The sequence below is a fragment of the Parasteatoda tepidariorum genome, chromosome 8 (assembly GCF_043381705.1).
Source record: "Parasteatoda tepidariorum isolate YZ-2023 chromosome 8, CAS_Ptep_4.0, whole genome shotgun sequence".
Lineage (NCBI taxonomy): Eukaryota > Metazoa > Arthropoda > Arachnida > Araneae > Theridiidae > Parasteatoda > Parasteatoda tepidariorum.
Window position 1 is genome coordinate 4,121,540 of NC_092211.1, and position 24,580 is coordinate 4,146,119.

The following is a 24,580-nucleotide window of genomic DNA, read 5'->3' on the forward strand; positions in this document are numbered from 1 at the left end:
AGCGCTCTATCCCCTGATCCATCACGGTTCGGATTTGATTGTTTATGTGAAATTAAAACAATTTTTAAAAAATAAGTAAATTGCAATTTTTTTTTTTTTTTTGTAAAAACTGTAAATTATTTTTTTTCTTGAAATTTTCTTTCTAAAAACTCTCTCATTACCAGGGTTACCTTTTCACATGGAATATACAGAGAATTTAAAAATCATCTGAAATCACAGAAAAAATGCAGAGTATTTTGTTTCATATTTTTGTCTTTAAATACTAAACTATTCAATTTATTTTAGCATTATTTTTTTTTAAGTATGCTAAGATGTTCCTTCTTTCTCTAAGTTTTTCCAGAAATTATAACTTGTATAGTTTGCCCAATACAGCTCACACAAGAGTACAGTAATTGTTGTGTTTCCTCTTAATATATTGTATATAATATGTACAGGGAAATTTGTTTTTCTTCCTGATTTTAGTGGCCACTTTGTTTAAGGTGATAAACTATAATAATCATTGGTGTAATTTGAATTAAACAAATTATGAAAAAGAAATACAAATTTTTGTTACATGTGAAACAATTTATAAATAAACTGATTCTCAGAGGCTCCTGGGCTATGATCGCAAGGTGCGTACTGTTTTTAAAAAGTGCTTAAAGGTGCTTATTTTTGATTTGCTATTTTTTTTTTTAAACACTTAAAGACGCTTTTTTTTATTGGGGGTTTGTAAAAAAAGCCTATTTTCTCTCTTTTAAAATTTTTTTTTTTTTTTTAAACTGTTGATTGTCATAAATTACAAAAAAAAATTCATAATTTTTACAATTTTCTCTGCAATATTTATCAGAAACTAGTTATTTTATCATGATTATGTAATGTCTTTGAAAATGTTTTTGCATTTTGTTGATTTTATGTTTATAAATAAGGACTTTAAGCGATAGAAATATATAGTTTTTATTGCTGCACGTATTCTAATTAGGATTTTTTTTTTTTTTTTTGGAAAGTGATTAAAAATAATTTTTGAGTGTTTAACATGTTCACTGCTACGTCACCCATATTCGCGCAACAGCAAAGTTTCTGATCGGAATTGTTATAAAAGTAATACAAAAATGATTTATAAAGAAAATTATTATGAGCCTCATTTAAGCTTTTTTGTTCACTGCAATTGGACTCACTAAGAAGAAATAAGATTTCCATTTTTCTTTTCAAAGAATTGGGGTCCTTTTTACTCTGCAAGGATTCAAACTGAAATGGCGAGATGAGAAACAAATAAGCAGACATGATACCATGGAAACAAACTGAGTGAGATATTATTCTTGTGACAAACAGCCGACCCAATTTTTGGATTTGCGACTACTAATGTTCAACTCCATAGCCTTGTCATTTTAAACCCAATCCAGACAACAAGGGAACTCCTGGATAAAGTATTCGGAAAATTTTGCTTTTGATGGACCCATAGTTAGCTGGCAAAGGAACTCTAACCTATGATGTGTCTACCTCTGAGGATATTTTACAACAGCACCGAGGTTGATGGAAGCCGAATGCGGATTCATATTAACCAGCCATTTTTGGGATTCAAACCCGATTGCCCTCGTCAAAAAGCAAGCGCTCTATCCCCTGATCCATCACGGTTCGGATTTGCATTATTAAGATAATGGTGGGAGTAACTAACAAAATACACTTCGTACAGCAGCACTTGTGACTGCTTTACATCCCCATGTGAAGCGGCCACGAGTGCCGCTTTACGAAGTGTATTTTATTAGTTACTCACACCATTATCTTAATTTCATTTTAAACATGTGTGTCAGTCAATGTGTTAAAGAGTGCTTATCGTTTTGTTGAAAAATATGACTACACACCCTTGTTCAGGTACAAAGAAGACTTAGATTGAAAAGTTAGTTGATCATCACACATATTCAATCTATTTTTCAAATTGTCATAATTTTTAATGATTGTCATCATTTTTACCTTCCTTGTTTTGTTATTTTCAGGCGAGAGTCTATGAAGCAGACGATCATCGGGGAAGTCAATAGCAAAGAAAAATCTAAAAAAGGTTTTTTTTCTTTCTTTTTTTTCTTAATTCTTTGGGTTCAAAGGTTATTTTATTGTAAACATTTGCAAGAAACCACTTTATAATAATAATTTAAAATGAAGCTTTTAAAAAATTTTAATATCCGAAAGAGTTGTTTGGATGCACATTTTCTTTGCACCATAGATTTAATTCAATTAAAAAATATGATTCTCATCTGATTTTGAAAGTTATCAATTTGTGGACTTTTGAAATATAACACAATCAAAACCAAAACATAGTGCTTTTTAAAGGTGCTTATTTTCGTTTTTTTAAAAGCCCTTAAAGGTGCTTTTTTATTGGGTATTTTTCAAAATGTGCTGAAATATCCCTTTTGGAAAATGAGATGTTTTCTTCTTTACCATGTTAATTTTCGCCACGTATTATGAAAAGGCTTGGTTTTCGCATTGTTTTATTCAAAGTTTTCACAACGTATTTCAGCATACCATCGCTCTTTTGCGTATGAAAGCAGCAATTAATTTTGCATGTGTGTATACGGAACTGGGTTCGGTGAGATTGTAGCTCTCTCATGTGCAACTCTGCTGCATTTTGCAAGATATTCTTAATTTTAGGCTTCATTTTCCATTCTTTCATTTTAAAATTATTTTGCATTTTGTTAATGTATATAGTGCTTAAAAATATTTTTTGATTGCTTTAAACGTACTTAAGAGGTTCTTATTTTTTGTTGAAAGATTTGGCTAACCCTGAAATAAGATAAAGAGAAAAACAAAGATTAAGTTTTAATTATTAATAAGATATTTTGAATCCTTCTTGAAAGTTTCCAGTCCATATAAGTTCATTTAAATTCTCTACTCGCTTTATAAATTTAGTTTTTTGTTTTGTTTTTTTATAAAATATTTTTTACTTAATGTGTCCTATTCTATTTTGTTTCAAAGAATTTTTTGAGTGCACCTCACACTATTGCATTGATATACTTTGCTTTGATTCCTATATTGATTCAATATTAGAAAGAACTCCTTTTTGTGAGTGTAATCGTGTGAGCTGATAAAGAGATTATATATTTTTTCCCCCATATTTTTATTATTATTATTTTTAAATATAATTTTCTTTTTTTCATTGTTATTTAATTTTTTCCATGTTTTCTCAACATTTTAAAATTTTGCTAAAGTAATTATGTGTACATTTTTAAACTTTAAGGAATCTCTTGTTTTTATGAATTGAAAAAATTAAATTAAGTAAAATAATGTATATTGTAAATCCTGATTGTTTGTTTATGAAAATCAAATTAGGACAATCTAAAAGCAATGCTGTGCAATGATTAATTATGTGTATTATAATTGCATCCATTATGCAAAATGTAATCCCATTGAAATAGTCCATCAACACTAGTAAGATATCTGTATAATTGTTCTCCTCCTTTTTAAATCTGTACGCATCCTGGAAAAATGCCCCGTGGCAGAATGGCTGCGACATTGTTGCAGATCGTTACAAAGTGCTTGCAGAAAGATTTTTCTTTTGAAAAGTAAAGAAAAAAAATTACTTTTCTTTTCCACAGAAGTTTACATGTAATATTTTAATCAAGTATTTAGATAATCACTTTTTGACCCGCTCAGTTTAAGCCAATAGTATAGTAAATCGATGTAGTGTTATGATTGTATTTTCGGCAGTTATTGATATTGATTTTAAATATCCTGATGTATTTCAAACAATATGGAAAATTGTGCATTTGAGTATTTACTACTTAAGGCATTAATCGAATGTTTAACAGTTATTGTTATTGATTTCTCAATAGTTTTTAAACCCAATATTTTTTATATGATATTACCATCTAATCTCGTAACGAAACACGCATTTGAGGAGTCCGATTCAAGTGATTTTGTTGTCAATTTTTTTTCCGCAATTATTACTTGGATTTCACGATTTTTAATTATTTTCTTTTTGTGATGATTACTTGTTCAGTTAAAAAAAATTCTATGACTTTTTCTAGCAATTATATACAGTTAATATTCTATTATTATTTTGTTTGTTTCGAATAATATCTGTCGTATACCTATTTCTACCACCACCGGTCATTTCACAGTGAGAACAATGTATTGCTTTATAAGGTTATCGGATCAGAAATGGCAATGTCATGCGTGTTCAACGTATTGCATTCGATGAGTTGCACATTTCTGCAAAGACTGTTACATAGTCAGTTCAAATCAGAATAACTGTGATTTAAAATTTCAAGAAAGTACCTAAAATTTTAGATTGGCATTTTTGTGTGAGAAAAACTAAATGTTTTGGTAAGTAGCTTATATATTATTTTGATAGCTTTACTTCATTTCTTACTAACTGTTAGTTTTTACCCAAAAAAATTTCGATACAATCGAGACAGCACAAGTTCTTAGTAGAAATAATATTAATAGTAAGAATAGGTATAAGAATTATAATTCATATATATATTCTTATAATCATAAGAATTATGGAAATAATAATAATTAGAAGAAATATGTTTGAGGAAAATGTACAATGGAAACACACCCTGTATATGTGAAGAATGGGTTGAGCAATGGATTAAAAGTTCTTTGTGTTTGTAGTAAATACAAATTGGCAATATACAATTTTGTTTAAATATAATTAAAGTTTATTTCCCACCTAACATCCATATTTCATACATTCAATCAAGAAACATAAAATCTGGTCATTTGACCAGTTATGGTAGAAATAGGTCAAAGTGTTGGTATGTTTAGTGTTAACAACATATATGTTTATTATTATTAAATGTGTTGTCACACATAAAGATATTAATGCTAGACAGCCACAGGGGAAATATGGTAACTCTGGTCTAAAATAAAAATGAATTTCATAATTTCTTGTTATTATTGAATAACCTTGAGAGGATTCTGTTGAAAAGCAATAATTTCTTCTTTCTTTCCAGGAAAATTCTTATGTGCCAAAAAATACCATAAAAAGAAAAAGAAGAAACTCTATAATCCTAGTTTGAACGATGGTAAATAAAACATTAATCACTCAAAATCAGTATTCAGGAAAATTATATAGCAATTTATATCTATTTATTATTTCATTACTCTTTTATAAATTTAATATTATAATTTTTAATACATAATTATGTCAGAACTGTATTATCTAACAATAGTTTTTTAACCAATCATGAAGCCTACTTTTATTTTTACAGCCAGATATCCAAACTTGAAAAAATGTAATTTAATTTAAGTATTTTTTACCCCAATCTATTTTATGTAAATTGGAGGTTCTAATGTACAAAGCTTTTGTCTAACTAAGAAATACAGTTGTACAATAATTTAATGTAGTATTTCTACTTTTGTTCTCAATTTAAGGTTTATTTTTCTTCATTTAAAATTTAGTATTTGATATTATTTTTAACCCCAATCTACTTCATGTAGACAGGTTAGAGGGAGGTTTTTGTGATTTTCCTCCTCCTGTGACAAAAATGCGGGTTAGTTCCATCCCAAAGTCCTCCATAAAAAACAATTTTCTTCCAATACTTGATCCAGGAGTTAGTTCCCTTGTCTTCTGGATTGGGTTCAAAATGACAAGGCTACAAAGTTTAATGTAACCCAATTTTTTGGGTTTATGACTGCTGTGGTAGTCGTAAGCCCAAAAAACGGTTGACGGTTATAATATAATATTGTGTTTATTTTAACAACTACAAATATTTGTTGCAGAAGTTGAAGGGGATGAAATCCTAACCTATGAAGAAGTAGCTTTATACTATCCAAGAGCCAATCGTAAACGTCCAGTCGTGTTGATAGGTCCTCCTAACATTGGTCGTCACGAGTTGAGGCAACGACTGATGGAAGACACAGAACGTTTTGCAGCAGCTGTTCCTCGTAAATATGCTTTACTGTTCTCAAAACAATTTAAGGTTTTTCTATGTTGGCCCATCATAAATCAGTCCTACATTGAGATGATGGTTGATCCTTTCAACATTTCATTTCTAAGATGGTACAATTCCATGATAGTTTAATAATAATTTTTTATTTGCTCTCTGGAATATTCTTCTTCAAAGCAATTTTATGTTGGACCATCATAATTCTTAAATTCCAAGATTTGATTTGTAAGAAACTGTGATGGTTCAACATGAACAAGTGTTGCTATTCTTTTGTTGGACCATCGTAAATCAGTTTCGACATCGGGATTGTTGATTGACATCAAAAAATTTAATTTTTTGATAATTTTAACATAAACTAAACAAATAATGATGAAGTGAAAAATAAGTAGAGATATGTATAGAGAAAATTTGTTGTTTATTATTCTGTGATTGATGTAAAACAATGTACAAGGTTAACTGTTATTTTCATCTTATTTGCTGTAAAAAATAAATGAAAATTTGATCATTGATTTAATGTCCTTATCATAATAGAAAGGTACATTTTGGAGTGGGTGAGCTAAATTCTAGTAAATAGATTGTGTTAATTAATAATAAGTTCCGTCTTTAAATATTTTTAGAGTGACACCTTTGGGGCAAATTGTGTTTTTAAAGGAGATTCATATTTTTCCCCTCTTAGATTCTTATAAAGCATTTTGCTGCTTGAGGGTCTTGCAAAAATATTTATACAAAAAGGGCAACCACCCCACAAAGAATACAGGGAATTTTAAAATCACAACAAAATGACAGCGAAAATGCAGGGAATTTTGTTCCTTTTTTTACGAATTTCTTGTTTTTGTTTTTTAAAAAATGACCACTCAAGGCCCTAATCTATGGGATATTTAAGATGATATTCAGCTCAGCTATATATTTTAGCTATATAACAATTCATTTACTATAGCATTATTTAAGTATGTTCCTTTTTTCTTCAATTAAAACTAGAATGGTTAGCCCAATACAGCTCATACAAGAGCACAATGATTGTGTATTTCCTCTTATTATATTGTGTATAATATGTACAGGGAATTTTTTTCCAGATTTGAGTAGGAACCCTGATGCCACTTTTCCAGAAATCTGCAAAATTCTGTTGTTTTCCCCCCCCCCTTTTTTTCTTCTTCCTTGCTAGTTTTTTTATTACGAACTTAAGTGCTCTAAAATTGTAAAAATTTGATTTACTGAACTGTAAGGAGCATTCATAAGTTGTTAAAAAAAAAAATTGCATAAGTACATGGTGCCTAGCGTTTTTAAAAAGCGCTTAAAGGTGTTTTTTTAAGGCCCTTACAGGTGCTTTTTACGCAGTGTGTTTTTAAAAAGTGCTTAATTTTCCTTTTTCAAAAAAGATTTTTTTTTTCTTTCTTTACCGAGTCTATTTTTCAATGTAATATCAAAATTATAGTTTTCAAATTGTTCTATTCAGCATTTTCCCAATTCATTCAACCATAATCCTTTTCGGTGTGCCGTCGGTCTGTAGCATATGAAAGGGCTAATCATATTACATGTTTGATTAAATACTTGGAAGTCCGCATGTGTGTCTACTGAGCTCTCGTGTGCAACTCTGCTACATTTTGCATAATATTCTCCATTTTCCACCCTCTGAAATCGAACCGAAAAATCTATCAATCTTTTCATGGTGGCTAATATAATCAAGAAAAAGAGTTATTTTATTATGATCATGTTAATGTATGAAGTGCTTTAAAGGTGCTTTGTTGACAGATACGAGTAGGACGAGGCGAGAGAGTGAGATGGATGGTGCAGATTATCACTTCATCTCCAGATCGCAGTTTGAAGCTGATATAGCATCTGGGAAGTTTGTGGAACACGGAGAATACGAGAAGAACTATTATGGGACGAGTCTGGATGCCATAAGAGCTGTTGTCAACTCTTCAAAGATCTGTGTACTCAATCTTCATCCACAGGTAATAATCTACACTCAATTGATCATCTCAGTACTTGGAAGGAACAGTGGCGTAGTTTGGGGGACAAGACCCCCTCTGAAACATTACACTACTTCATTAATGAGCTATTCAGTTCGGTAATTGGGATGTAGACATAAAAAAATTTCATTATTTATTTTAAAGTTCAAAATGTAGTGAAAACATGGTAGTTAAGCAATTTTGAACTAATTTTATGAGTTCTATTCACTTGCAGCTTATGCGCAGTAAATAAAACTTATTATTTTTCTTAATTTTCTCTTTATTTTTTGTGCTATATATATATATATTACTAACTTCTTGGTTGTAGCAACATTATAGCAGTTTGACATATTAAATCTTCAATTTAAAGTTCCAAAAAAAAAATTTTTTTTAACCACGACAAATCAATAATTAAAAAATATTTAAATATTATCTATTTGTTAGCTTATTTAGCTCTTAAGTTTTTAATTATTAAAAAAATCTTTTGAACTTTACTTGTTCATCTAGCATAACATAAAAAGATTAGTTGAAGCTGATCACCATCAAATTTACCACAAAAATCTCCCTCATCTATTTTCGATATTTGATCTGACAAATTACTCAAAATATCTTTATTTTAAACAATTTGAACTTCGCTTTGCGATTACCAAGTGCCAAAACCTGTAGACCTAATATGGATACTTTTTTGAGGAAAATCTGTAATTAAAAAAAGACATTAAACTTGGTTAGACGGACTTTGTATGCATCTTTTAGAAAAATTTATGCAAAAGATCTTTGCATATTTTTCCAGATTGTATCCAGTACTTTTCGGACTACCTGTAATTAAGTGAATATTATGAAAAGTTTTTACATAACTTATACTAACTTTTATAAAGGATTTCCTTCTTGATTTTTTTGTTCAACTTCACTCTTATATATTGTTTTTTGAGAAGCTTCTTTTACATTCTTCCTGTGGCACTTTCATAAACACACTGTGGTGACGAACAAATAATTTCCTGCAATTATAAATTAAAAAAATATTTACAATCCAATAGAAATGTACTAGAAATAAAAGATAGAATTTTTTGTAAATTTATTTTTTCATTTCTCAAGGTATTAATTCAATGAACAATTCATAATCATTCACTTTGATTTTGATAGGAATTATGCATCAAAAATTAATAAAATAAACATCTTGAAAGAAAATTGCTTGATTTCTTAGATGTCAAATAATAGTTTTTCGGTTTTATAAAGCATTTAACAAACAAAGGAAAACATTAAAAATAAGTTATAAGTAGTTAGGCATAATGCAGATCTTTTATTTTTATTTTATAAAAATAGATGGCGCCACTCATAAAAATTAAATACAAAATTTTTCTTAAAATAACTAAACTAGTTGCATACTAGCAAACAAATCTTTGTCTTTGAGGTTTCAAAGCTTTAGAATTCCATTTCGTGTTTGTAAGTTTCCCAAATTTCTTTACCCACTTGTTGCAATCTTTTAAATTTAGAACATTGTTCCTAAGGGTAATAATATTTGATGCAGTAGTTTCTATTTCATTGTTAAATGAAGAAGGCAGTTTCTCAGGTGAAAAAAACTGATATTTCAAGTTTAAAAAATGCAAACAGAAGTACAGAAATCACTCGATGCTGCAAATAACGAGCATGGCTGAAAGATGGCATGCATGAAATCACAGAAAGCATTGCTGAGAAATCCAATCAAAATATCTTATATCACACGAGAGAAAAATAAGAGCAACCATAAGTGGAACCTCCGCTCTATCTGCAACTCTAAAGGCAATTTCTCCCTTCGGACTTGCCCATAGTGTTGCTCGTAACTGGGTCAGCATATTCTATAATTTATCTTAACTTAACTTCTATTATTTATATGATTCTATTTTGTCATAGTTTCACAATGATGTTCGTAAAGGAAAGAAAAGGAAATCACAGAGGTTGTAGATTATTGATTGATTTTGGTTTAATTATGTTCATTTTAAAGTCTTGATTCAGCTGCAAATAAAAATTCTGAACACTTCATTTCCACATTAGTGAAGTAGCTTAGTATAAAAAGGATTATGATTTCTACCTCATAATATAAAATTATATTAAGATATCAATGAATTTCATGTTACATCTCTAAAAGGTTAGGGGGTTAAAAAGGGGATGGACTTAAATACTATCTAGAATTTTTACGATTGTTTTTACTTTGAATCGAGTGAGGTGTTATAGTAATTATTTATGTTTTATATATAAAAGTATAGTTTCTTTATACATATTTACTATCTGACATTGCTAGCTAGGCAGGTGCAGTGTCATTATCTATGTATACGCAAAATCGAATGAGACTAAAGCCAAGCTGTCTGATTTAATAGTTTAGCTATTCGATAATTTATAAAAGTTTCATGTGTAGAAAGTACAATTTTATGACTTATGCCACTTTATGCAACTGTTATTGCTATCTAAACAAGTAAGGCATTTCTTCTCATTTAATTTTTTACGCTTAATTCAAAAAATAGTCCTTTGAAATAATTCTTTAGAAGAAATACTGGTTAAATGTATGAAATATACAATTTTTGACTTACCTTTTACTCATAAAATAATTATAACATCGAAACTATTAGATCTATTAAATCAATTCTATTTTTTTTATTTAGTTTAAAAAAATGCATCATAAATAATGTCAGACTTGTTACTACAGTAGAGAACCATTTATCCGGTATCCAGAAAACCGGGGGAAATTTTGAGCGGTTTTCCCGCCATTTTAAACTAGAATGATTATGAAAAAAAGCGGAAATTGAACTCATCCTTGAAGTTGAGTAGAGGAAAATGTAAGGAAGGGGAGAATTTCTTTCCCCGTTTACCCAGAGAAACGTCATTTCCTCCGTGACCTTGAAGACGGGGAAGGGAGGAATGTTTTTTTTTCTCCTTTAGGCCGTCAATCAAGCTCAAGGATGTGGCATGCTGATTTCGTTTTCTGTTTGATTTACGAGGGAGGTGGGGAAAATGCATTGCATGCATATCAGTGAACAGAAGATGAAAGAGAAAAATATATTTATCTATTTGACATCGATTAATAAAAATAAAATCTTTTTCTTCTGAATAAATTCTCATTTTTTGGAAGTGCGGTATCATTTGCAAATTTTTATTCATGTGGAATCACATCTGCTGTAATTAAATATCGTGTTTTTTTCAACAAAAAAAATAAATAATAAAAGCAGAATTGTTTATGAATTTAAACATAGGATTATTTTATGAAGCAGATTGCAGTTTTGTTTTTCTGATTCCACTACGTTTGATTTTTTTTCTTTTCAGGATAAATTTCACAATAAATTAATTATTTTTACTCATAAATTTTATCATTATGTTTTGTTTTTTAATTCCATTGATCTTGCCTTGTTCCGGGTTTTAATATTTATGCTAGTGCCTTTTTTAACTATCGTTTCGATTCGATAATTTTCAAGTGTTTTTATTTAGATTAATAAGTTTTCCTTTTATTTTATCGTTTTCCCCGTGTAATTAGGTATGAAATATATTGCGTTATTTAACCATTGGTTTTGTTTATATTAGTTAATTTAGGAATTATAATTATTTTTAAAAAATTAATACGAGAATTTTGTATTTTTTAAACTTGTTTTTCTTGTCTAAACTTGCAAATTTTTTTATTCTTTTAATGTTATTTTTCTACCATTTTTTTTTCTTTTTAAAGTTAGGAGTACCTTTCTTTTTTCTCTTACTTTATGCATTACACATTTTCCTTGTAATTCGGGTTCGATAAAACATCGATTAACAACACTTTTTTATCAATCCAGAAAATCGGGAATCAGACATCCGGGATAGCGATGGTCCCGAGCATCCCAGATAATTGGTTCTCTACTGTACAATGTCTCAAAATTTTATTATCAAAAAATTCATTTACCAAAATCATTAAATCATTAAGAGATCATCATTTTTATTCATCTAAGCATTGCATATCAGGAATATCACTTTCATGAAAATTAGTTTTTCCAATTTCTTTGTGAAATTGTTTTTTAACTGTAAGAGGATTTTCAATGTCATACTTACAATTTATTATTGCAAAATTTAAAACATTCATTATTGGTATAAGATAATTAAAAATTAAAGGATTTATTTTAGGACATATTTTTTGTAATATATGCAATATATAAATTCAAATTTATTAATAACTAAGAAAAAAACAATATTTTATGAAGAGCATTCTTTTTGTGTACCCTATTATTTTGTTATAGTCTTTTACGTGTTTTGTTTTGCATTTAAAATAATACAAGAATCAATTTAAAAAATAAAAAATTTAATATCAAGTGAAACATTTAGAACATTATTCATTTACATTTCTTATTTTTTAATTTCATTCATAAAAATAATATTACATCTCTTTCCTTCTTCACCAGACAAACCTTACAGGAATATACAAAATATCTGAAATAAAAAAAAAGAAATCACTATCATTATAAAATTTTACCAACACATTATTAGAATAAAGGAGATTAAATATCATTTATTCTATACACTAATGAAAAATGGCACATATATTTGCTTCAAAAAAATTAATTGCATTTATAAACGAAGACTATTAAAAATGTAAGCATATTGAAAAATTAGTAAGGTAAACTTTACTTACTACCATTGTAGAAAAGTAAAGTATCAATAGCTAACTTTGAATAATAATAAACAAAATATTATGCAAATCATCATACAACAAATAAGAGAGGGGATGAATGGAGAAACAGATAAGGGGATTGGGAACTTGCATTTTTAATAATTGCTTCTTAGATATAATATTACTACTTTTTTTTTTTAATACTTTTCAATAATTACCGAAATGAGAGACTAGATAAATATTTGCCACACATGTTTTCTAACTTGTTTTAAAATAAGTTTTTCAAAAATTAAGAGAATTCTTAGGGAGGAATAAAATAATTATTTCACAAATGATAATAATAATAAAAATAGATTTATTTTTTCAAATATTCGGGCATATGCTTTAACAATCACTATTATATTTTATGTTATAATAATGCAACGAAGTTTGGCGAATATTTCAAAGGAAAGCTTTTCGTCTGTATAAATCTTCACATACTTAAAAAAAGAAATTATTTCTATCTAAAGTAATTAAAACTTTAATTGGAACAAATTATAATGAGTTTTAATTTAATTAGTTTAAAGCAAATAAATATTCTAAAAGAAAATTTATCTAGAAAATAGTTTTCTGAATTCACCACTAATAAAATGAGTTGCAGGTTCCCGTTTAGGTAGTACATCAACTGCATTAAGATGGTCATCTCATCATGTGAAAGTATTTTTTAATGCTTTAATTAAAAGGAAAATGTTATTATTAAACTAAAAAACTGATCCGTTTCATCTATAAAAAATTTCATCCGATCATCCTCTTCATCAGCATCTCCGCCATTTTTATTTACATTTGTGTACGAGATCTGATTGGATCAAGTGTGAGTTGCTGTTAAAATGCCTGACCAGTTGCTGATATTTCGGGCAACAGTGATTTTTATATCACACGAGGATTTCGGAGCAATTTTTGGAGAAATTGCCTTTAGAGTTGCGGATACAGTTGAAGTTCCACTTATGGTTGCTCTTATTTTCTCTCGTGTGATAGAGGCATTAGGAATACTGTATATGTCGAGAATTTACGAGCAGCCGGGATAGCCTGGTCGGTAGGGCATTAGGCCCATATCCGAGAGGCTGTGGGTTCGATCGACGGCGGCCAAAGACTCCCCGTGTAGTAAATTATGACTGATGCACATTTAAATCAGTCAAGTCACAAAGTCCTCTGTGTTCCCATAACAAATCATACCTCTGGGGGTACTGATTTAGGAGTTTCTTTGTCTTCTGGATTGGGTTCAAAATGACAAGGTTGCATTAGTAGTTGTAAACCCAAAATTGGGATGGATAAACTAAAATTATAAAGTGAAGCACAGTTTTAGAGCCATCTTAATAGGAAATGTTTTGGGACCCTAGAATATCTCACACATTGTTTAAACTACACACATACATAAGATATGTCATAAATAACACATTTTGATTACCCCCCAAAAAACTATTTAAATGAAGCTCATGTGGTCCTTTTAATTTAGAACCCCTGCCATAAAAGATGCTAACCAGTTGCTATCCTCAAATTATAAAATAATTTTCAAAACCAAGAAGCTAATTAAATTTTTAAAAAATATAAAGGGTATTACAAATAAAAAAATTCAGAAGGTATGAATTATTTCATCAAAGTATTAAAAAGTCATTTGTTTAAAAGTTGCTATCTCATTGTAATGTGTCATTCTAAACTTTCAATTATCACTACTTTATTTGACTATAGTTTGTTTAAGCTAAGAACTCCCCTCGTCACAAAGTCTGAAGCTGTCTGGTGCTATGGAAACAAGAATTGCGTATTTCAGGGCTTCACTCTAGGACTAACACAATAGACCGAAGAGATTCTCTTTCTCTCGTCGACCCTCGCCGAAACCACTCGAAAGCAGTGACCCTGCACCCCTGCTTGAAATAGTCTTACCTCGTTATCATGGTCACCGCGATAGGTCCAGACGAATGTCTGGGGGAGTTCTTATTTTAGACAAACTATAATTATAAATACTAAACAGAATGGGAGGTGGTCAAGCATATTTAGAGTTGAGTATCCTAAAAACTTCATTTTAGCGTAGAGAAATAGATTTCGGTTTACTTTTTACGTTTTCCTGGTGATGAGTTATTTAAATTATTGGTGTTTGCATGAAAATCAAACACTATTTGTAGAGAAAAAATGCACAGTTATTACACAAGAATATATTTATTTTAAAAATTATAGAATGCAATTTTTGTTTATTATTATTTTTTTAATACAATTTATAAAAAGTAAGATATTCAAGGGCCACCTGAGGCACGACACTTAAACATGGTTAAAAGTATGAGGACATTACTGATATTTTTTGATTATTTTATTAAGCTTTTTTCAGTAAATGTGTTTCAGTTTTTAAACTATTTTATGTCCTCTATACCTGTTAATGTTTTAAAATTTTTCTTATTTTCATGCAAATTATGGAAGTAAAGAAATGTTTCGATACTTCGGAAATACTCGACGTGCTATAAAAATACTTTGGGGAAATTTGTTTAAAAATGAAAAATTGTAACATTGAATACTTGCTAATATGAAATTATATCATTGTTTATATTTTTGCTTCTATGCTCTTTGCGGTTTAAAATAAAAGTAAAAAAAAAAAATTATAAAAAGAAACTATGACTGAAATTTAGTTCGGAGGAGGCATGGCAATGGTCTTCTTCATGACTAATTTAAAAGAAAGAAAAAGTCCATTAAACCTAAAGTTTGTCACGAAGATTCAATAGCGGAAGAAAAAAAACATTAAAATGCAAACAAATTATTAGAATATAAAATCCTAAGTTATCATCTCATAATTTATTTTCATTTAAAAATTTTCTTTTCAGTATTTGAAACTTCTTATTCTAGAATTGTCAGAACTCATTATTTCTGCAATTCATAATGAAGGAGAATGTTCTTCCAGGGTATAGTCCATTTTTAAGTAATCAATATTAAGGGGAGATGATGTAATTTCTTCATTTTAAGGTTATTTAACACACTACATATGTAGTTACCTATAGGGCCACATTGTGGGCATCTTATTATTTCCTTTGGTGGGGTACACTATTACCCGGTAATATAATATGTGGTCCAGTTTGAATATTAAGGGGATATATGGGGCCATGTTGTAATACCTAATAATGACTACGAATTTTCTCATTTTAACGCTATTGTCTAGATACATACATAGTAAACTATAGGGCCACATTGTGGAGCCCCTAATGGGCCTATAAATATTTCCTCTGGTAGGGTGCATTAATACCCGGTAATGTAATTTGTGGTTTATGTTGCGAAGTCGAACTTTGAATTTTATGATCCCTATTGGACGGCGACTCGCAAGAAGAAGTGTCTTGCGTGTCCTGTAATTTCTTTTTTCTTGTAACATTTGTGACCCATCCTCTTAGATCGAATTTTCCTTTTGTCATCAAGAGAGAGGCTTCGTGAATAAATTTTTCGACATCTTTTGCTGGTGAGGCAATTGTCCACATAAAATGAATTGCAAGCTCTTTCTGAAACTCTCCGGTTTGATTCTGTAAATGATGTTGAAACTTAGCATTGAGCAGAAATGGACTGCACGTGAGACAAGACTCTTCTGTGTCTCCAGGTTATAATTTCATCTCTATCCCACCATAAGAACTTCAAATATTTCCTATCATCTTCAGATATTCCAATTTGTAAAAATGCTTTTCTTATATCTGATGTTATCCCATAGAAATACTTCCTGAACTGAATGAGCATCTTTGGAAGACGCATCAAATACGGGTCTCGGTTTTGTAGTTTGGCTCGATTCTTTTATGGCTGCTTGATGTGTTAAATAATAGTGACTTCCTGGCTCTTCACAATTTTCATCTATTTCAATGATGCCTTCTTGAAGCCATTATATTCTTCAAATTTTCCAGTTCTTTTTAATCTTTTTGTTAGCTTCACCAGTCTACTTTCCGCATGTTGGCGATTATTGCTTAAGATATGATCCTTCCATGGTAAACTAACCTCATATCTACCACTTTCATCTGTGCGTCAAAAAAATTCTAAAATTTCTTCATTTTTGGTGTTTTAGCTTCGGCTGGATATCTTATTCCAAAGGTCTTCAATGGTGGGTTGGCAGAATAAGCTCAAAATAGTGTTTGTTTTTTCTTCTCTATGTTGTTGACCCATTATTATTCTTTTGACATTATCATCGCCAATAAGCACCACGTCTCCTTCTTTTAAATTGTTATTTGATTCTTTACCACGCTGTACAAGTTGAGCCTTCTTTCTCTTTCTCTTCTTCTTCANGACGAACAAATAATTTCCTGCAATTATAAATTAAAAAAATATTTACAATCCAATAGAAATGTACTAGAAATAAAAGATAGAATTTTTTGTAAATTTATTTTTTCATTTCTCAAGGTATTAATTCAATGAACAATTCATAATCATTCACTTTGATTTTGATAGGAATTATGCATCAAAAATTAATAAAATAAACATCTTGAAAGAAAATTGCTTGATTTCTTAGATGTCAAATAATAGTTTTTCGGTTTTATAAAGCATTTAACAAACAAAGGAAAACATTAAAAATAAGTTATAAGTAGTTAGGCATAATGCAGATCTTTTATTTCTATTTTATAAAAATAGATGGCGCCACTCATAAAAATGTTAAATTTAACAAAAATAACTTTTCCCATAAAAATTAAATACAAAATTTTTCTTAAAATAACTAAACTAGTTGCTTACCAGCAAACAAATCTTTGTCTTGGTTTCAAAGCTTTAGAATTCCATTTTGTATTTGTAAGTTTCCCAAATTCCTTTACCCACTTGTTGCAATCTTTTAAATTTAGAACATTGTTCCTAAGGGTAATAATATTTGATGAAGTAGTTTCTATTTCATTGTTAAATGAAGAAGGCAGTTTCTGTGGCACGCAAATATTTCTGTGTCTCCAGGTTATAATTTCATCTCTATCCCACCATAAGAACTTCAAATATTTCCTATCATCTTCAGATATTCCAATTTGTAAAAATGCTTTTCTTATATCTGATGTTATCCCATAGAAATACTTCCTGAACTGAATGAGCATCTTTGGAAGACGCATCAAATACGGGTCTCAGTTTTGTAGTTTGGCTCGATTCTTTTATGGCTGCTTGATGTGTTAAATAGTGACTTCCTGGCTCTTCACAATTTTCATCTATTTCAATGATGCCTTCTTGAAGCCATTGTACTTTATTATATTCTTCAAATTTTCCAGTTCTTTTTAATCTTTTTGTTAGCATCACCAGTCTACTCTCCGCATGTTGGCGATTATTGCTCCTTCCATGGTAAACTAACCTCATATCTACCACTTTCATCTGTGCGAACAGTTTGTTCAAAAAATTCTTCTTCATTTTTGGTGTTTCGGCTGGATATCCTATTCCAATAGTCTCTCCAAAGGTCTTCAATGCTGGGCTGGCAGAATAAGCTCAAAATAGTGTTTGTTTTTTCTTCTCTATGTTGTTGACCCATTATTGTCCACCCAAGCAGAGTTTCAATAGCCATAATATTTTCATCCAATTTTACCCGCGAGAATTTGAGGCAATACATCCGCACCTAATAACACTTTAATTTCTGAAGGATTGTCCCCAACGTCTGATAAGTTAATTGATTTTTGCTGTAGAATGGGATAAATGTTATGATTCTTTAATCTCGGTACGAAATTGCATATCTTTGTCTGGGCTAACATTGGACATGTAATTTTGAATTGACCATCTAGGGATTTTATATTAACATCAAAGACACTGTGTTTTTCCTGACCAGTTTCTATTCCGCCAAACAATGCTTGGTTTAAAGTTTCTTCTCCAACTATTGACAAATTTAGCTTTTTTACCCCCTCTGTTTTTATGTATGACCTTTGGGAACCGGAATCAATCAAAACTCTTGCTAGTCTATCTGTTTTAACTATATCCTCAACCTTTACTATCAGTGTTTGCATCAACGTTTCACCCTTTTGTTGATTAACAAGAGCTTTAGAACTACTGCGATTTTCATCATTTTTTTCCTTTAGTACTTGACTTTGTTTGACCTTGGTTTTCACCATTTTTTATGTTCCAACACATTACTGTCAAACGTCTTCTATTACAAATTAAACATTTACCAGAACTTTTGCATTGTTGTTCTGGATGGCCGATTTTCAAACAACGGAAACATGCTCTTTTTTCTTTTTAAAACAGTCTTTTTATCGTTATAATTTAAATTGTGTAACTTGAAACATTCCACTGAGCTATGTGAATCCTTGTCACACCATATATATTTAAACTTTTTGAAATCACTCGTGTTATTCCTTGAATCACCAAAATATATACAAGCGGCAGTTGGTGGAACTACATCAAAACTTCCATGGCTACCGAATCCACTACGAGCTATTTGTAGGCGTTCCTCACTTTCAACTTCAATTCTGAGAAATTTCAATAATTTTGTAAGATTTTCTGTGCAGACTTTTGTTTCTCTGGATGATCGAGATCTCTCCCAAACCTTCAAAAGACCCTCTGGAAGAGCTGATTCCACTAATGGGTAAAACATGGCGCAATAAATATCATTTTTAACGCCAAGCGATTCAAGAGCTTGTAACTGTGTTTCCAATTTATCATACAATGTCGCCAATGTCATGTGACCTTTTTTGGTGGCCTGTGCCAACACTAATCTTAACAATTCTCTAATATAGATTTCGACCATTAGGTCATCTCTTGCGAATCTTGATTTTAGTTGTGCTTTTTGATAATTTTGGCTTGACGGTGGAAAACTATCTACCAGCTCTTTTGCTGGTGGCCCGAAAACCATTGCTTGAACCAAATATTGAAATTTATCATCATCATCGATGGTATTGTCCTCTTGTATTTTACGGAACTGTCCCCAAAATCCTAGCCAATTTTTTATTTCTCCATTAAATTTTTGTAGTTCTAACATTGGAAGCTTGTATTTTCTCTTAAGTTCCGCACTATTTTGTGAACTTGGTTCATTATTCACCAAGCGAAGATTAACAGTTTCTTTTAAGTACACATATCTGTCAATATATTCTTCATTGGCTTCAAAACATTTTTCATAATCATAGTTATTTTCTAGTTTTAATAAATTTTCAGAAATCTGAGTTTGCACATGGTTTAATCTTTCGAATTTATTAGTCAATTGTGATAATAAAATCTTTACGCGATCCACTTTAACATCCGTATTCGATAACTCTGTTTCTAAATTATTGGCAGTTAAAGTAAATCCTTGGCGCAATGGCTTTCTTTTATTTTTTAATTCTTCCATTCATGAAGTGAAATATTAATTAGTTTCTGATAGTTTTACTTACTTTCGTTTCTTTATTATGTTTGGCTCTTGAATATCACACAGACGCCACTTAATGTTGCGAAGTCAAACTTTGAATTTTATGAACCATATTGGACAATGACTCACACGAAAAAGAAAACAGGTTGTTGGAGACAAGAGCACATTTATTTATAGGACGAAGGCATTTTATGCATATAGTGGCACATAAGAAGAATAACTACTTAAAGACATCGTTTTCTTTTATACTTTTCGATTGTTTTTTCTATTTTTGTAATGTGTTGCCAGATTTCAACTAATTTATTACAAATAAAATATTTATTCATTTCTTATAAACAGTTTAGTTAATAAATTTTATCAAATTTCTTTAGGTCGCCAAGCAACTGAGAAAGATTTAGCAACAGAAAAGAAACATTGTTCTCTTTTTATCCTTATGTGAGTTTTTCAATGAAATGTTTTTTATTTTTCAGTCTCTGAAAATCCTGAAGAACTCTGATCTGAAACCATATGTGGTGTTTGTAGCACCCCCTTCCCTAGAGAAACTTCGCCAAAACCGCCTGAAAGCCGGAGACAATCCAAAGGATGAAGAGCTTAAAGACATCATCGAGAAAGCGAGGGAGATGGAAGAGAATTTTGGACATTATTTCGATATGGTCATCATCAATTCGGACACTGACAAAGCATTCAACGAACTCCTAAAAGAAATAAATACTCTAGAACGTGAACCACAGTGGGTGCCTCGATCGTGGCTACTCAACTACTCCGACTGATTTCTTTTCTTTTTTTTAAATTCACTGAAGTCAAAGTAAATATTCTTTTGGACAGCAGGGTTGCCACTCCACGGGGAATTTAAAAAGGAATTTTGAGTTTTTCTTTAAAAACTGGAAAAATACAGGAATTTTGTTTCTTATTTTCGTCTTTTAAAAAATGTTAACCCCTCAAAGTACTATCTGTGGGATATTTAAGGATGATATTTCAACTATATTAAACTATAGGGTGCTTAGCATTTTTAAAAAGTGCTTATTTTTCATTTTCACTTTTTAAAAGCCCTTAAAGGTGCTTTTTTTATTCAAGGTTTGTAAAAAGTGCTTAATTTCATATCTTTCGATTGATTTTTTCTTTGCTGTGTTGATCGTTGTTCTAAATTACGAAAAATGCATGATTTTCACAATTTTCTCTGCAATATTTATTAGAAACTGGTTATTTTATAATGATTATGTAAAGTCTTTGAAAATGTTTTAGTATTTTATTGATTTCATGTTTATAAATTAAGAACTTTAAATGATAGAAGAAAAAATGTTTATTGCTAGGTAGATCCTAATTATGAATTTTTTTATAGAAAGTGGTTAAAATGTATTTTATAAGTGCTTTGAAAGTACTTAAAAATTGCTTATTTTTTGTTTAAAAAATCTGGCTACTCACCCTGTACTACTTCATTTACTATAGCATTATTTGTTATAAGTATGTTCAGCTGTTCTGTTTTTCCTCAAGTTTTTTTAGAAAAAATATAGGAAATTTTGTTTCTTATTTTCATCTTTTAAAAAATGATGACCACTCAAAGTGGGATATTTAAGGAAGATATTTCAACTATACTAATCTATTTCATTTACTATAGCATTATTTGTTTTAAGTATGTTCCTTTCTTCTCCAAGTTTTTTCAGCAATTATGACTACTATATTTAGCCCGATACAGCTCAATACAAGAGCACAGTAATTGTTTCTCTTAATAAATTTGAGTGGCAACCTTGTCAAGTCAAAGTAAAAAAAAAACATTTTTGACAAAAGTAGGCTTTTGTTAAAATAGCAGAAAGTAAGTTTCTTTTGCTTTTATCAATGTTCCACACACAGGAGTGAGATTTACAGAACTTTTGGTCCATAGTTCGTCCTTATTTATTTGATGACATTTAGGAAAATATTCTTTTCGTAGTGTAATAATTAGAAGTAAGAATTTCACTTAAAAGAGTTCATAATTATTTAAAAATGATTGCTTGCTTTGTAACTACAGTTGAACCTCTCCTCACGCTAAACCACTGTGTTATTGCGTTTAAATAATTAAATCAAAACTTTAAAAGACCAGGTTATTTGACACAAATTGAGAAATTTTGATTTGATTTTTTTTAATATTGCATCTTTTTAACAGGAAAGGGAAAAAAATTATCATTTTTATTAATCATTCGAAAATTATATTCTGCAAAATTACTCTGAAATACATCTATATGTGAACGCTATTCTTTCAATACTTTGTTTATCGATGAATAATATAGATATCAGAGAGGAAGAATATTATGCAATGCTAAAAGAATTACATATTAAATCTTATTCGTAATTTTTTTTATCGTGTCCATGGCCAATTAAATTACCTTGTGTGCCTTCAAAACTGCATCTGCAAGCTCCAATACATCATTACTGTCGAGGATCTCATGAAGTTTTGAAGTCAGTGGCACCATACCACTGTCCATGGCGAAGGAGGGTTGCCAGAGCCTCAAAAGGTTGGACTTGTACCTGTTGGTCTGCCACCCACCCGAGAACTAGTGGAGGCATTCCTATATTCGCCACCTGGGGATGCGGTCTCTATGGGTTACAGGCTCCCCCGAGAGATTAATAATAAAACTTATTCGTAAATAAAACTTGTATTTAAGGCAAAATCAAATAAAGCCTTTACCACAAAGAAACTAATAAAATGGACCTTTCGAAATATGTGATGAAATTTCTTCAGTAGTTTAGAAAATTGATCAGTCTCACGTTAATATTTAAACATACAGTTGAACCTCATTAACACCTGTTGGGGTCTTTTGAGTCAGCAATCAAATATTGCTGTATTTTACTTGTTTATCATGAAATTTTCAAGCTGATAATCGGTTAACACGAAAGGAAACTGCACAGATAATAAGCATGTGAATAAAATCTCAATCATTTATTTTGAAGAATTTCTCTTGTCTTTTTTTGTTAGAAGTAGAAGATGGGCAAACAAATAAAATAGTTTAATAATGTAGTTAAAATGTTTAATCTTATTTTAATTTGTTTTGGTTCATAATAGTATTGTTTGCATACATGAGTGTAATACATAACATGTATTAATAATACGTAATAAATTGTTTTCGTGATGCATCAGATAAAACAAAATTCTGTTAGCCTGGAAAAATTATGATAGTCCTGCCGATCTAGGGCAGAATTCATCTAAATTTTTGCAATGACAATGGACACCTTCGGCCAATCAAAAGCCTGTATTTTTACATATCACAAAATACTATATGTTTACAAAAATACAGGCTTCTGATTGGCTTAAGTAAGCCATCGTCATTGCATAACGTAGCTGAATTCCGCTATAATGTCAGCATGGTTATGAATTTTTTGCAGCTAGATGACAAGGATAACAGTCAGAAAAATCAATGAAGTGGACGGAACGATATTTCATCAGACCATTGGAAGGGGTTGAATTTTATCGCTATTTTAGGTTTTAATCAATTTTCTTGTTATCTATAATGAGCTAAAAAATTTAAATACCTCCATAAAGTTCAGTTCTTTATGATTGAAGTAGTGAAGCAGAGGGCGCCCCATCTAGATAAAGTCTAGTCCTATATTTAAGGATGATATTTCAGCTGTTCCTTATTTAAGCTTTTCCAGCAATTATTTCTAGTATAATTAGCCCAATACAGCTCACACAAGAGAACAATGATTGTTGTGTTTCCTCTTAATATAGTGTGTATAATATGTACAGGGAATTTTTTTCCCTCCAGATTTGAGTGGCAACCCCTGCTATTCAAATTTCCATATGTGAGCTTCTTTTTTTTCAAGATTCTCTCATTTTTGGAAATGTTTATGAGGCAAGTTTTTAATAAAATTCTGTAAATGATTCTACTTTAAAAGAAAAAAATTGACAGACCCAATGTGCAATATTTTGCTGGAAGAAAACATCTTGAATGTAAAATCTGAAAATGTATAAATATTTTGGTTATCAGGGTTGCAACTCCACAGGGAAAATTCAGGGAATTTAAAAATCACCTATGAAAACAGAGAAAATGCAGGGAATTTTGAGTTTTACTTTAGAAACTGGAAAAAATACTGGGAGTTTCTTATTTTCATCTTTTTAAAAAATGGTAATCACTCGTAAACGTGGGGTGTTTAACGATGGTCATCAGCTATATTAAACTATTTCATTTACATTATTTAATTATGTTTGGCTGTTCCTTAGTATAGTTTGCCCAATACAAGATCATTGCGTGTTTCCTTTTAATGTGTATAATATGTACAGGGAATTCCAAATTTGAGTGTCAAACCCTCTGTATGTAAAGAAATTCTGCCTAAGATGAAAAATGTATTCTGTAAATCTCAATCCTTAAGGAATGGACAGAATTTGTATAAAATTAAAAATGTGAAAATTGTGTCATGATGATCACATTATTACCTAACTGCATGTTTGTTTTTGTAGAGGATTTAATATATTTGTAAATATGTACAAACTAACTGTGTAAAAAATAAATAAATTGAAATATTGATTGAGTTTAAAAACAGTTTTCTCTTTGGATGCTTTGTTTCACTGTGAAAGAGAAAAACAAAATCATTTTTTAAATGAATTGTTCTTTTTACATTCTTATCCAGTTATTCTCAACGTTCTTTTTTTTTTTTTTTTTTTCCCCTCGCTTTTAACGATTTAGAAATTTGAGGGCATGCAGAGAAAAATTATTTATATTTGTTAATTCTTTGTACACTTATCTGGCCAAAAGTATCCTGAGGCACACATTAACCCCAGACGATCGGTTCATTTTCAAGAAAACGGTCATAAAAGTGTCCATTTTGCCAAATACGCGTATTTGATGAGTGCTGACATCTAGTTTAAAATAAACTAACTATCTACAATTACCTTAAAAATACTGCCATCTGGTGAGTAAAATGA

General features: G+C 30.1%; 1 protein-coding gene across 1 annotated transcript in view; it reads left to right on the forward strand.

The window, feature by feature from the left end:
• Positions 1 to 24,195, forward strand: part of LOC107440586 (protein PALS1) — a gene marked incomplete at its 5' end in the record, with an annotated part of 71,449 nt that extends 47,254 nt beyond the window's left edge. Inside the window, 5 exon segments of the mRNA XM_043038525.2 lie at positions 1,971 to 2,032; positions 4,929 to 5,000; positions 5,698 to 5,862; positions 7,614 to 7,816; positions 20,157 to 24,195. Coding sequence (XP_042894459.2) covers positions 1,971 to 2,032; positions 4,929 to 5,000; positions 5,698 to 5,862; positions 7,614 to 7,816; positions 20,157 to 20,456 — 802 coding nt within the window. The 3' untranslated portion in view covers positions 20,457 to 24,195.
• Positions 24,196 to 24,580: the final 385 nt, after the last annotated feature.